The sequence below is a fragment of the Pseudophryne corroboree genome, chromosome 11 (genome assembly GCF_028390025.1).
Source record: "Pseudophryne corroboree isolate aPseCor3 chromosome 11, aPseCor3.hap2, whole genome shotgun sequence".
Taxonomy (NCBI): Eukaryota; Metazoa; Chordata; class Amphibia; order Anura; family Myobatrachidae; genus Pseudophryne; species Pseudophryne corroboree.
In genome coordinates this window covers 114805442-114820335 of record NC_086454.1, presented here as the reverse complement: position 1 = coordinate 114820335, position 14894 = coordinate 114805442, and the positions used below count along the sequence as shown (strand labels likewise).

At 47.6% G+C, this 14894-nt stretch overlaps 1 protein-coding gene across 1 annotated transcript in view; it reads right to left on the bottom strand.

Moving 5' to 3' along the window:
- The window catches only part of LOC134968664 (mucin-5AC-like), a 509092-nt gene that overhangs the window by 281889 nt on the left and 212309 nt on the right, over window positions 1-14894 (bottom strand). Inside the window, exon 26 of the mRNA XM_063944186.1 lies at window positions 2163-2326. Within this exon, the coding sequence (XP_063800256.1) occupies window positions 2163-2326 (164 nt within the window). The remainder of the gene's footprint in view (window positions 1-2162; window positions 2327-14894) is intronic.

The following is a 14894-nucleotide window of genomic DNA, read 5'->3' as shown; positions in this document are numbered from 1 at the left end:
ATTTGTCATCCGGTTTTGGTTTTGGATTCCGTCTGCGACTGGTTTTGGTTTTGTATTTTTTAAATAAATTGGCAAAAAAAAGCTCAAATCACATAATTTGGGCCTTTTTTATTCCTAGAGTACTACTAACCTCAATAACATTAATTTCCATTCAATTTCAGTAAGTTTGGACCACCTCAAGACTGTGCTAAAAACTCTTAAGTACACACTAGAAGGTGGGCAGCTTAAGTAATGGAAGCCACTTTGTACAAGGGCCTCCACATTGTCTTTTTTTCTTTCCAGTAGTCAAAGGGACTCTGTGACATGCCTATTTGTATGGTGTCATGAAAATAATCCTCCACCATTCTTTGGATGGTGACAGGGCCGGATCAAGCCCTTGGGGGGTCCGGGGCACCAAAGACAGCAGGGCCCCCCAGTGGACCACCAGCCCCCACAGTTACCCCCCCCCCCCCCTCCCGCTTCTCACCTCCCGCGGTCACAGGCAAAGGGAGCCGTGCTGCAGCATGGGGAGAAGAGACACCAGGCTGCCGGGGTATGAGGGATCCACGCTGCCGGGGGAGGAGTGCGGCTGTGCATGCGGCTTCCTCCCCCCTCCTCTCGGGCAGCACGGTCGGGGACTGAGTCAAGCAATCTCCAGCCTCTGCCGCCAGCAGCATCTCTCCTGGCAGCAGCGAAGGCTGGAGATTGCTTGACTCAGTCCCCGACCATGCTACCCGAGAGGAGGGGGGAGGGAGCCGCATGCACAGCATGGATCCCTCCTGCCCCGGCAACCTGTAGAACGGTGCAGAGCTTCGGCCGGGGGGCCCCTTAAAACAGGGGGGCCCGGGGTACTGACCCCCGGGGCACCCCCCTTAATCCGGCTCTGGATGGTGACCGTATCAGATGAAGTTACGGTAGACGTGCCACTAATTTTTAGAAATCCTTTCAGACCTGACCAGATGTCAAAATTATACAACAATATGTTTTTCTGTTTTCAACTGGCAGCTGGGCTTACACTTTGTGGAATCAGACTGCTTTTATGCATGGCAACTGGGGTACAGAGCATACTGGATTACGGCGTACTAGGGAACAGTACAAATTATACAATTTTTTAAAACTTTAAAAACTTTTTTAACCCTTTAATTTTTTTACTTTTTTAACCCATTGCTTACGCGAATGCAGTGGGTGGGGCCTGCGGAGTCCGTGCAGTACCATTGAGATGGACACTGCACAGGCACTTAGATGGCCACTACACATCCACTTAAATGGACACAGCACAGCCACTGAGATGGACATCACACAGCCACTTTGATGGGCACTACACAGCCACTTAAATGGACACAGCACAGCCACTTAGATGAACCCAACACAGCCACTTAGATGGACACCACACAGCCACTTAGATGGACAATGCACAGCCATTCTCAGATGGACACAGCACAGCCACTCTGAGATGAACACCGCACAGCCATGCTGAGATGGATACCACACAGCCACTCTCAGATGGACACCCCACAGCCACTTAAAGCAGAGCAGAATGCAGCATGCAGCAGCATGCCTGGACTGGAGTGCAATGGCGCCGACTCCCGGCCATAGCCCGCTTATATCGAATCCAAAACCAGTGAGAATCTGATGCCAAGAGGATGATGTTTTGCCTCAATTTGGAATCCAAGCCTGGTAGGAAACTCCGAGCCAGGGCTCGGAAAGACTCAGAATCCGGAAGTTCGGGGTGTCCTGGATTTGATCAAATCTGAGCCGACCATTTCTATTTACAACCAAAACACAGGAGTTTACGCATATCTCTAATCTACATATCTCTGCACAATTCAAATTATCCCCAACAGCAGTGCAATATGGTGTTCATGTCCTGTTATTATATGTTCTGCTTAATGTTCTCATTTTCAGTTATTCATTGTTTACAATTTCATTTTTATGATACCAGTGTACAACTGTGAAGTTAGTCTTCAAATCCTTAAGACATATGGGGAATAATAGCTAGAGTTGTTAGAATATGTGTGTGTGTGTGTGTGTGTGTGTGTGTGTGTGTGTGTGTGTGTGTGTGTGCGTGTGTGTGTGTGTGCGTGTGTGTGTGTGTGTGTGTGTGTGTGTGTGTGTGTGTCTATGTACTTTTGAGCAAAATGTACACATATACATACCCACTGGACATTCATTATAGCAATTACCTTTCTTGGAGGACAACCTGGTATTTCCGTAGATGTCTGAGGAGTGACTGTAGTTGCAGTTGTAGATGTGGTGCAAGGTTCACCAATCCTAACAATCTCACATATATCAGTGCAAAAAATATAGTAACATGTAAAACCATCCTGTTGGTGCTCAATAATAGAATCTGCAATAGAGAATAGTTTATACACTGTATATATAAATCAGCACATGCAAGTCGGCACTCAATCAATAATGGTAAGTAAAAGCCTCGGTGCCCAAATCGAAGCATTGCATATCTCACCCAACAGGAATAATGAATGGCACTCGGAAGGCAGTTTAAAGTTGCAAAAAAGACAGGTCTTGTTGGTCGACGTTTCCAGGTATATACCCCTTTCTCAAGACATACCGGGACATATATATATATGAGAAGTGAGCAACCAAATAATACAGTATAAAGAATGTTGTGCTCAATTTCCAAGTAACTATTCATTACAGTTACAACACTACTGCACACTTTTGTTTCTTTTTTTTTGGTTTTCCATTAATATTCAGTTGACTTTACACAAAACAACAAGTTCATATCTTACACTGAGTTCAAGGGCGTAGCTACCATAGGTGCAGGGAGTGCAGTTGCTATGGAGCCCAGAGCTGAGAGGGGCCCACCTTCCCTGTCAAAGTTACATATGTTATATACATTTCTCTAACGTCCTAGTGGATGCTGGGACTCCGTCAGGACCATGGGGAATAGCGGGCTCCGCAGGAGACAGGGCACATCTAAAAAAGCTTTTAGGTCACATGGTGCGTACTGGCTCCTCCCCCTATGACCCTCCTCCAAGCCTCAGTTAGGTTTTTGTGCCCATCCGAGAGGGTGCAATCTAGGTGGCTCTCCTAAAGAGCTGTTTAGAAAAGTTTTTTTTTAGGTTTCAATCTCAGTGATTCCTGCTGGCAACAGGATCACTGCATCGAGGGACTTAGGGGAGAGATTTCCAACTCACCTGCGTGCAGGATGGATTGGAGTCTTAGGCTACTGGACACTTAGCTCCAGAGGGAGTCGGAACACAGGTCAGCCTGGGGTTCGTCCCGGAGCCGCGCCGCCGATCCCCCTTACAGACGCTGAAGAGACGGCAGAACGGAGGTCCGGAAAACAGGCGGCAGAAGACTCCTCAGTCTTCTTGAAGGTAGCGCACAGCACGGCAGCTGTGCGCCATTGTTGTCACACGGCTCACTGACTCAGTCACGGAGGGTGCAGGGCGCTGCTGGGGGCGCCCTGGGCAGCAATATAATTACCTTTAGTGGCAAAATAAATACATCACATATAGCCATTAAGGCTATATGTATGTATTTTAACCCAGGCCAGTTTCTTAAAAACCGGGGGAAAGCCCGCCGAAAAAGGGGCGGAGCTTATTCTCCTCAGCACTCAGCGCCATTTTCCTGCTCAGCTCCGCTGGTGAGGAAGGCTCCCAGGTCTCTCCCCTGCACTGCACTACAGAAACAGGGTAACAAAGAGAAGGGGGGCATAAATTGGCGATATTTATATATTAAGAGCGCATATATAGTAAACAACACCTTCTAGGGTTGTTTATATACTTTTATAGCGCTTTTGGTGTGTGCTGGCAAACTCTCCCTCTGTCTCCCCAAAGGGCTAAGGGGTCCTGTCTTCGATTAGAGCATTCCCTGTGTGGCTGCTGTGTGTCGGTACGTGTGTGTCGACATGTATGAGGACGATGTTGGTGTGGAGGCAGAGCAATTGCCGATGATGGTAATGTCACCCCCTAGGGAGTCGACACCGGAATGGATGGCTTTAGTTATGGAATTACGTGATAATGTCAGCACATTACAAAAGTCAGTTGACGAAATAAGACGCCCGGCAAACCAGTTAGTACCGGTTCAGGCGTCTCAGACACCGTCAGGGGCTGTAAAACGTCCTTTACCTCAGTCAGTCGACACGGGTACCGACACAGATGAATCTAGTGTCGACGGTGAAGAAACAAACGTATTTTCCAATAGGGCCACACGTTATATGATCACGGCAATGAAGGAGGCTTTGCAGATCTCTGATACTGCTGGTACCTCAAAAAGGGGTATTATGTGGGGGGTGAAAAAACTACCTGTATTTTTTCCAGAATCAGAGGAATTGAATGACGTGTGTGATGAAGCGTGGGTTAACCCCGATAGAAAACTGCTAATTTCCAAGAAGTTATTGGCATTATACCCTTTCCCACCAGAGGTTAGGGCGCGCTGGGATACACCCCCTAGGGTGGATAAGGCGCTCACACGTTTATCAAAGCAAGTGGCGTTGCCGTCTCCTGATACGGCCGCCCTCAAGGATCCAGCAGATAGGAGGCTGGAAACTACACTGAAGAGTATATACACACATACTGGTGTTATACTGCGACCGGCAATAGCCTCAGCCTGGATGTGCAGTGCTGGGGTAGTGTGGTTGGATTCTCTGACTGAAAATATTGATACCCTGGATAGGGACAGTATTTTATTGACTCTAGAGCAATTAAAGGATGCTTTCCTTTATATGCGAGATGCTCAGAGGGATGTTTGTACTCTAGCATCAAGAGTAAGCGCGATGTCCATATCTGCCAGAAGAAGTTTATGGACGCGACAGTGGTCAGGTGATGCGGATTCCAAGAGGCATATGGAAGTATTGCCATATAAAGGAGAGGAATTGTTTGGGGTCGGTCTTTCGGACCTGGTGGCCACGGCAACTGCCGGCAAATCCACTTTTTTACCTCAGACCCCCTCCCAACAGAAAAAGACACCGTCTTTTCAGCCGCAGTCCTTTCGCTCCTATAAAAAGCGACCAAAAGGACAGTCTTATCTGCCGCGAGGCAGAGGAAAGGGTAAGAAAGGGCAGCAAGCAGCCCCTGCCCAGGAACAGAAGCCCGCCCCGGCTTCTACAAAGCCATCAGCATGACGCTGGGGCTTTACAAGCGGACTCAGGAACGGGGGGGGGTCGACTCAAGATTTTCAGCAATCAATGGGTTCACTCACAAGTGGACCCGTGGGTCCTGCAGATAGTATCTCAGGGTTACATGCTGGAGTTCGAAAGGTCTCCCCCTCGCCGGTTCCTAAAGTCTGCTTTACCAACGTCTCCCTCAGAAAGGACGTCGGTTTTGGAAGCCATTCACAAGCTGTATTCTCAGCAGGTGATAGTCAAGGTACCCCTCCTACAACAGGGAAAGGGGTATTATTCCACATTATTTGTGGTACCGAAACCGGACGGTTCGGTAAGGCCTATTCTAAATCTGAAATCCTTGAACCTGTACATAAAGAAATTCAAGTTCAAGATGGAGTCACTCAGAGCAGTGATAGCGAATCTGGAAGAAGGAGACTTCATGGTGTCCTTGGACATAAAAGATGCTTATCTACATGTCCCGATTTACCCCTCACACCAAGGGTATCTCAGGTTCGTGATACAAGACTGTCATTATCAGTTTCAAACGCTGCCGTTTGGGTTGTCCACGGCCCCTCGGGTCTTTACCAAGGTAATGACCGAAATGATGGTTCTTCTACGAAGAAAAGGCGTATTAATTATCCCTTACTTGGACGATCTCCTGATAAGGGCAAAGTCCAGAGAACAGCTGGAAGTCGGTGTAGCGCTAACACAAGTAGTGCTTCAGCAACACGGGTGGATTCTAAATCTTCCAAAATCTCAATTGACCCCGACAACACATCTGCTGTTCCTGGGCATGATTCTGGACACGGTTCAGAAAAAGGTATTTCTCCCGGAAGAGAAAGCAAGGGAGTTATCCGAACTTGTCAAGAACCTCCTAAAACCAGGAACTGTGTCAGTACATCAATGCACAAGAGTCCTGGGAAAGATGGTGGCTTCGTACGAAGCGATTCCATTCGGCAGATTCCATGCACGAACATTTCAGTGGGATCTGCTGGACAAATGGTCCGGATCGCATCTGCACATGCATCAGCGGATAACACTGTCACCGAGAACAAGGTTGTCTCTCCTGTGGTGGTTGCAGACTGCCCATCTGTTAGTGGGCCGCAGATTCGGCATACAGGACTGGGTCCTGGTGACTACGGATGCCAGCCTACGAGGTTGGGGAGCAGTCACAAAGGGAAGAAACTTCCAGGGCGTGTGGTCAAACCTGGAGACGTCTCTTCACATAAATATACTGGAGCTAAGAGCGATCTACAATGCTCTAAGCCTGGCAAAATCGCTGCTTCAGGGTCAGCCGGTGTTGATCCAGTCCGACAACATCACGGCAGTCGCCCACGTAAACCGACAAGGCGGCACGAGAAGCAGGAGTGCAATGGCAGAAGCTGCAAGGATTCTGCGCTGGGCGGAGAATCATGTCGTAGCACTGTCAGCAGTGTTCATCCCGGGAGTGGACAACTGGGAAGCAGATTTCCTCAGCAGACACGACCTTCACCCGGGAGAGTGGGGACTTCATCCAGAAGTTTTCCACATGATTGTGAACCGTTGGGAAAAACCAAAGGTGGACATGATGGCGTCTCGCCTCAACAAAAAATTGGACAGGTATTGCGCCAGGTCAAGAGACCCTCAGGCAATAGCTGTGGACGCTCTGGTAACACCGTGGGTGTACCAGTCAGTGTATGTGTTCCCTCCTCTGCCTCTCATACCAAAGGTACTGAGAATTATACGGAAAAGAGGAGTAAGAACAATACTGGTAGCTCCGGACTGGCCAAGAAGAACTTGGTATCCGGAACTTCAAGAGATGCTCACGGAGGATCCGTGGCCTCTACCTCTAAGAAGGGATCTGCTTCAGCAGGGACCTTGTATGTTCCAAGACTTACCGCGGCTGCGTTTGACGGCATGGCGGTTGAACGCCGGATTCTAAAAGAGAAGGGCATTCCTGAGGAAGTTATTCCTACTTTAATTAAAGCCAGGAAAGAAGTGACCGCACAACATTATCACCGCATTTGGAGAAAATATGTTGCGTGGTGTGAGGCCAAGAAGGCTCCAACGGAAGAATTTCAATTGGGTCGATTCTTACATTTCCTGCAAGCAGGATTGTCTATGGGCCTCAAATTGGGGTCCATTAAAGTTCAAATTTCGGCCTTATCAATTTTCTTCCAGAAGGAATTGGCGTCAGTGCCTGAAGTACAAACTTTTGTCAAAGGTGTACTACATATACAACCCCCAATAGTGCCTCCTGTGGCACCGTGGGATTTGAACGTGGTTCTAAATTTTCTCAAATCTCATTGGTTTGAGCCTTTAAAATCGGTAGATTTAAAATACCTTACATGGAAGGTAACCATGCTGTTGGCCCTGGCTTCAGCCAGGAGAGTTTCGGAGTTGGCAGCTTTGTCATACAAAAGCCCATATCTGATATTCCATTCGGACAGGGCAGAATTGAGGACACGTCCTCAATTTCTCCCTAAGGTGGTTTCGGCATTTCACTTGAACCAGCCTATTGTGGTGCCTGCGGCTACTAGCGACTTGGAGGACTCCAAGTTACTGGACGTTGTCAGAGCATTAAAAATATATATTTCAAGGACAGCTGGAGTCAGAAAATCTGACTCGTTGTTTACATTGTATGCACCCAACAAGTTGGGTGCTCCTGCGTCTAAACAGACGATTGCACGTTGGATATGTAGTACAATCCAACTTGCACATTCTGTGGCAGGCCTGCCACAGCCTAAATCTGTAAAGGCCCATTCCACAAGGAAAGTGGGCTCATCCTGGGCGGCTGCCCGAGGAGTCTCGGCATTACAACTTTGCCGAGCAGCTACGTGGTCAGGGGAGAACACGTTTGTAAAATTTTACAAATTTGATACTCTGGCTAAAGAGGACCTGGAGTTCTCTCATTCGGTGCTGCAGAGTCATCCGCACTCTCCCGCCCGTTTGGGAGCTTTGGTATAATCCCCATGGTCCTGACGGAGTCCCAGCATCCACTAGGACGTTAGAGAAAATAAGAATTTACTTACCGATAATTCTATTTCTCATAGTCCGTAGTGGATGCTGGGCGCCCATCCCAAGTGCGGATTGTCTGCAATGCTTGTACATAGTTATTGTTACAAAAATCGGGTTATTACTGTTGTTGTGAGCCATCTGTTCAGAGGCTACTTCGTTTGTGTTATCATACTGTTAACTGGGTTCAGATCACAAGTTGTACGGTGTGATTGGTGTGGCTGGTATGAGTCTTACCCGGGATTCAAGATCCTTCCTTATTGTGTACGCTCGTCCGGGCACAGTACCTAACTGAGGCTTGGAGGAGGGTCATAGGGGGAGGAGCCAGTACGCACCATGTGACCTAAAAGCTTTTTTAGATGTGCCCTGTCTCCTGCGGAGCCCGCTATTCCCCATGGTCCTGACGGAGTCCCAGCATCCACTACGGACTATGAGAAATAGAATTATCGGTAAGTAAATTCTTATTTTTTCACCACTGGGTGGTACATAAGAGCCCTTACAAACTTTTGCCATGGTGCCTACAGTATATTTAGTTATGCCCCTGGACCTGCTCATTGTAATGTGGTATAAAATTAACAGGAGGGCATTCTAATGTTACATAATATGAGCTGGGGCACAGTATGAAGTGGAGGCACTATAGTGTGGCATACTATGAACTAGGGGCACTACATGTCCTAATGTATTAGGTACTGTATTGTGTAATGTGTACTGGTGGCCCTACAATGTGGGGCATAATGTGAACTAGGGCACTACTATGATTCATTAAATAAACTAAAACACTACTATGGGGTATAACATTAATTAAACCACTACTATGGTTCAGAAAATGAACCAGAGCACTATTATGGGTCATAAAATTAACAAATGCAGTGGAGAGGTGTCTCTCTAGAACCATTGGGACAGGGGGCCCACAAAATGTTGCTAAGGGGCCCACAAAGTTCTGGCTACGCTCCTGACTGTGTTACAGATACCAAGATTAAGAATCTTACATGTTATTTCTTACACAAAATAGCAAGCTCATATCTTATATTAAATTACAGATACCAAAGAATAATATTAAGAGAGTAAGAAAAAAGAGAGAGAAGAAAAGAGAGAGAGACAAAAAAAAGAGGATAGCGGCAGGGCCGGCTCCAGGCCTACTAGCACCCTGAGCGAGAAAATGTAAAAGTGCCCCCCCCCCCATGCGCGCGCCGAAGGCGCGCACGTTCCTGGAAAAGTGGGCGTGGCCTCCTGAAAAAGTGGGCGTGGTCTCGTCCCCCAGCAGTGCCAGCTACACATGACATGCCCTCCAGCAGTGCCAGCTACATGTGATAGTGTTCACTTTTTAGGGCAGGTTGCTGATCACAGGGAGGGCACATTTTTAAGTTTGGTGGGCAAAATGATGTACATACTGTAATGCTTGTTGTTCCCATTTCCACACGCCAAAGCATGGACAGTGCGCGCCGAAGGCGCGCAGCAAAAATTTAGGGGAGTTACTTCGTGGGGAAGGTGCGTAGCCACATTATAGTGGCAATTCACATTACACCACACAGTAGTGCAGCTAATACACATTGCACCAGGTAGAACCTCCTATAAGAGCACGTTAGACACATTGCGCCAGGTAGAGCACTGAGACACACTGCCCAGCCACAGACGCCTAGCGGGAACACTACATGATATGCCCCCCAGCAGTGCCAGCTACACATGACATGCCCCCCAGCAGTGCCAGCTACACGTGACATGCCCCCCAGCAGTGCCAGCTACATAAATGGCTACACAGTTCCAGATGGATAAATGCCCCCACAGCGCAGATATGCCCCCACAGTGCCAGATACATTAATGCCCTCACAGAGCAAGATATGCCCCCACAGTGCAAGAAATGCCCCCACAGTGCAAGAAATGCCCCCACCGTGCCAGATACATAAATGCCCCCACGGTGCCAGATACATATATGCCCCCACGGTGCCAGATACATAAATGCCCCCACGGTGCCTGATACATAAATGCCCCCACGGTGCCTGATACATAAATGCCCCCACGGTGCCTGATACATAAATGCCCCCACGGTGCCTGATACATAAATGCCCCCACGGTGCCTGTTACATAAATGCCCCCACGGTGCCTGATACATAAATGCCCCCACGGTGCCTGATACATAAATGCCCCCACAGTGCCTGATACATAAATGCCCCCACAGTGCCTGATACATAAATGCCCCCACAGTGCCAGATAAATGCCCCCACAGAGCCAGATAAATGCCCCCACAGAGCCAGATAAATGCCCCCACAGTGCAAGATATGCCCCCACAGTGCCAGTTATGCCCCCACAGTGCCAGATATGCCCCCACGGAGCCAGATATGCAATGCCCCCACAGTGCCAGAAATGCCCCCACAGTGCCAGAAATGCCCCCCACAGTGCCAGAAATGCCCCCCACTGAGCCAGAAATGCCCCCCACTGAGCCAGATATGCCCCCACAGTGCCAGATATGCCCTCACAGTGCCAGATATGCCCCACAGTGCCAGATACATAAATGCCCCCACAGTGCCAGATATGCCCCCACAGAGCCAGAAATGCCCCCACAGAGCCAGAAATGCCCCCACAGTGCCAGAAATGCCCCCCACTGAGCCAGAAATGCCCCCCCCCACTGAGCCAGAAATGCCCCCACAGTGCCAGATATGCCCCCACAGTGCCAGATATGCCCCCACAGTGCCAGATATGCCCCCACAATGCCAGATACATAAATGCCCCCACAGTGCCAGAAATGCCCCCACAGAGCCAGAAATGCCCCCACAGTGCCAGAAATGCCCCCCACATAGCCAAAAATGCCCCCTGTGTGCCAGAAATGCCCCCTGTGTGCCAGAAATGCCCCCACAGTGCCAGATAAATGCCCCCACAGTGCCAGAAATGCCCCCCACTGAGCCAGAAATGCCCCCCACTGAGCCAGAAATGCCCCCACAGTGCCAGATATGCCCCCACAGTGCCAGATATGCCCCCACAGTGCCAGATATGCCCCCACAGTGCCAGATACATAAATGCCCCCACAGTGCCAGATATGCCCCCACAGAGCCAGAAATGCCCCCACAGTGCCAGAAATGCTCCCACAGAGCCAGAAATGCCCCCACAGAGCCAAAAATGCCCCCACAGTGCCAGAAATGCCCCCCACAGAGCCAGAAATGCCCCCAGTGCCAGAAATGCCCCCACAGTGCCAGATAAATGCCCCCTGTGTGCCAGAAATGCCCCCCACATAGCCAAAAATGCCCCCTGTGTGCCAGAAATGCCCCCACAGTGCCAGATAAATGCCCCCACAGTGCCAGATAAATGCCCCCCCCACCCCCAAAATACCTGCGGCGCTGGGGAGGAGTACTGCTGTCCGCCTGTCCGAGTGTGGGAGTGCTGGCGGGCGGGCGAGCGAGAGTGAGCCTGAGCCTGGGTCCGGGTGCGGGCTGGCGGGCGGCCACTTGTGTGCGCTATGTGCGGCGCCGGCGTCTGACGTTAGACACCGGCGCCGCGCAGCGCGACGGGCAAATGCTGCACACACAGGGCCTGCTCCAGCATCGAATATGGCGGCGCCAGCGCGCGGCGCCCATTAACGGTGGCGCCCTGCGCGGTCGCTCTATTCGAACATGCCTAGAGCCGGCCCTGGATAGCGGGTATAGCAGGCCACATTCCATTTGTACATCTAACCTACATATAAACTTAATAAAGTCTATCCTATAACAGAATGAAAACACCTGTGAAAGTAAAAAAGGGGTTAATAAGTAATGTTTAAACTCCTTTGTATAATGATTGTGGTGTCTGGATGGACAGTTGAGGATTCTGAGTAATGCCAGCCATGACTTAAGGTTGTTAGGTTGACAGGTATGGTTGGCTAACTGTTTCTCAAAGGGCTCTATGCCTGAAACATGTTGGAAGTGCCAAACACAGAGCGGGAAGTCCGGACTGATGTCTGCCGGGTGGATGCCAGTAAATGAAGCATCGGGGACCAGCCAGAACGCACACCACTCGGAGAAAAAGGTAGGCAGAGATAAGGACAGTTAGCTAACCTGCCAACCTAACAACCTCCAGTACTGGCCAGCATTACTCAGAACCCTTAACTGTCCAACTGGATATCGCAACCATTATATAAAGGAGTTTAAACATTAATTACACAGGTACTGCGTTCATATATGCATTTTTATTTGCACATATTCCTCTAACCGACTCCAGATACAAATGACCTCAATATTTAAAAACAAAATAATGCAGAAGGAAAGAAAGATTAAGAAAGAAAAAATAAACAGAGAAAAAGAAAAAAATAGAAAAGTAAAGAGAAAAGATTAATAAAAAAAGAAAAGAAAACAAAGGAGAGGGCAAAAATAACAAAAACAAAAGAAGGGAATTTGAAATAATAATAATAATAACCCACTCCAGGTACAAATTCCCTCAATATATCAAAACAAAACACTGAAATACAGAAAAAGACAAAAGAGAAAGGAAGATGGAGAAGAAAAGAGAAATAAAGGACAAAAAACAAGATTAAAAGAGAAAGTTAAAAAAAAGAAAGGGACAAAGAAGAAAAATAAATAAATAAAAAACAGAAATGGAGAAGGGTACAACGAGAGAGGGGTAAAAAGCTGTGTATGTGTGGGGGGAAGGACTCTAGGACTGTCAAGAGAACAAAGCCAGGAGGGGATCTAAGGAAAAAAAGTTAAGGACCAACAGCTGGAGAGGAAGAAGGGATCCCGAAGCTGTGACCAGCAAAACTGCCCTAGTGCTGTGTGCATGTTTGTAAGCAACACATTTTTTGCACATGGCTTGGGTAATGTCAAAGTAAGAGAAGAACTAGAACTCTGGACCAGAGGGCACTGACTAAAGGCCCATAGACATTGGGCGATTTTCAGCTCAAATTAGCTCACTTTTGGCATTTTGAGCTACTTTGAGCTCAAACTCAGCCAGTGTGTATGGGCAGGTGATGAGTGGTGAGTGCTAGTTTTACAAGCCATGTGAACCACTTTCCACAGTCTCCTACTGTGGAAAGTGTTTCACCCCGTGAACATCGCTAGGCCGGGGTATGCACTGAGCCTTTTTGCACCCAGAAATGTTCACATCATCGTTCTGCATACACGCTGGGCAAGAACGTCCAGTGTGCATGCACCTTAAAACAAAATCTCTGCTATAATTTTAGCGGAGAAGGGGGTAAATAAGAGGACAGTCCCACCAAATATTAAATACAGTAATGATCACATTTTACATGATCATCTCCAGCAGAGAGAGGACACTGGGAATGAAGTTGTGTATTATGTAATGGTATTCATATCACCTAGTCAACAATCTATATTGTGTCTCGAACATCTCAACACTGGATGAGCAGGCAAACTTGACCCTCTCAAAGCTAGAGCTCTTTCCCATAATGCTTTATAGGAACGTGTGTCAAAAAGGGCTTGTATGAGGATTTCATGCAGTTGTCAGAAATTGTGTGAGTCGGAGCTGTCTAAACGTGTATACATAATCTTCAGTTGAAGTAAATCCTGACCAACTACTGTAGATCTTTTTTTCTTTCTTTTTTTGGAACAACTGTGAAATCAGTAGTATATTTGCAATTCATTTTGCATGAAAGTACGGTATATTTTTTTTGTATTAAACTAGCAAAATACACAATTGCTACAGAAAATGAGATATGAAGATAAATATTTCAACAATCTCCAAGTGAGGGGTGTTTCAGAAGATGTTATTACACAGGGCCTAGTGGATGCAATTACTAAAATCTTTATTGAACTGCTGATATATTTGATACAGCACATAGAGCTCTCAAGCAAGGGCATAGCTACCATAGGTGCAGGGAGTGCAGTTGCTATGGGGCCCTGAGCTGAGAGGGGCCCACCTTCCCTATCACAGTTACATGTGTTATATACATTTTTTACCATTGTGTGGCATATAGGGGCCTTGCAAACTTTTGTCTTGGGGCCTGCAATATATCTAGTCCCCTGGAGCTGCACATTGTAATACACAATTTACTATGAACTGGGAGGCATTATGTTACATAATATGAACTGGGACACAATATGTCTTTGAAGGGCGAAGACTCAAAGGGTTACGCATGCGACTTACCTAGGACTTAACCTAGTTGAAAACTGAAAGAAAACAAACAACTGAGGAAAATTTCTATCAAATCTATCACCAATTGGACTGCTTCACACATCTATGTTCATTTATAACAACCTCCAAACATCACTGACTAAACACTATACAACCAATTTCTGCAAAACAATAATATAATAATTATGTGTAATACAATGTTTTCCATAACAGTGTAAATACCCTGAAAACAAAGTTTGGTCCGATAGGCATAGGTAATGAAGGTACACTGGATTGCTGTTTGCATTACAAACACTTTGTAATTTTTTTTTAAATCTTTCACCACTTTCTTTCAACCTGTGTACACTAACCACAGTTTATATACTGTACTTTCAAATACTGTGCAAATTACCTTGGCATTACTATCAACTGCATCTCTACAATTCTACTGCTCTCTCCTTCATCCACCCCATCTATTTTCATTTTACTATCACTACTTACCCCAACCACGCTATGCCCAGGCTGACAAAATTCCCCAACACTCCTTGTCCTACTAATCCTCTATTTTGACCCCTGCTACCACCTCTAACCTTCTCTCCCAGTTTCCTCCATCTCTTCCTCTCTCCTCTCCTCTATCTCCCATCCTCCCCCATTCTTCACTCCCCCCACTCCTGCTACCCCACTGTTACTAACCTCTGCCCCATTACAGACACTCTACCCCTCCACCCAGCCCTGCTCTATCCCTTCTCTCCCTGTCACCTCACCTCTGCTCCTCCAGTATCATACTGCACTCCATCCATGCTCCACGCCTGCTGTC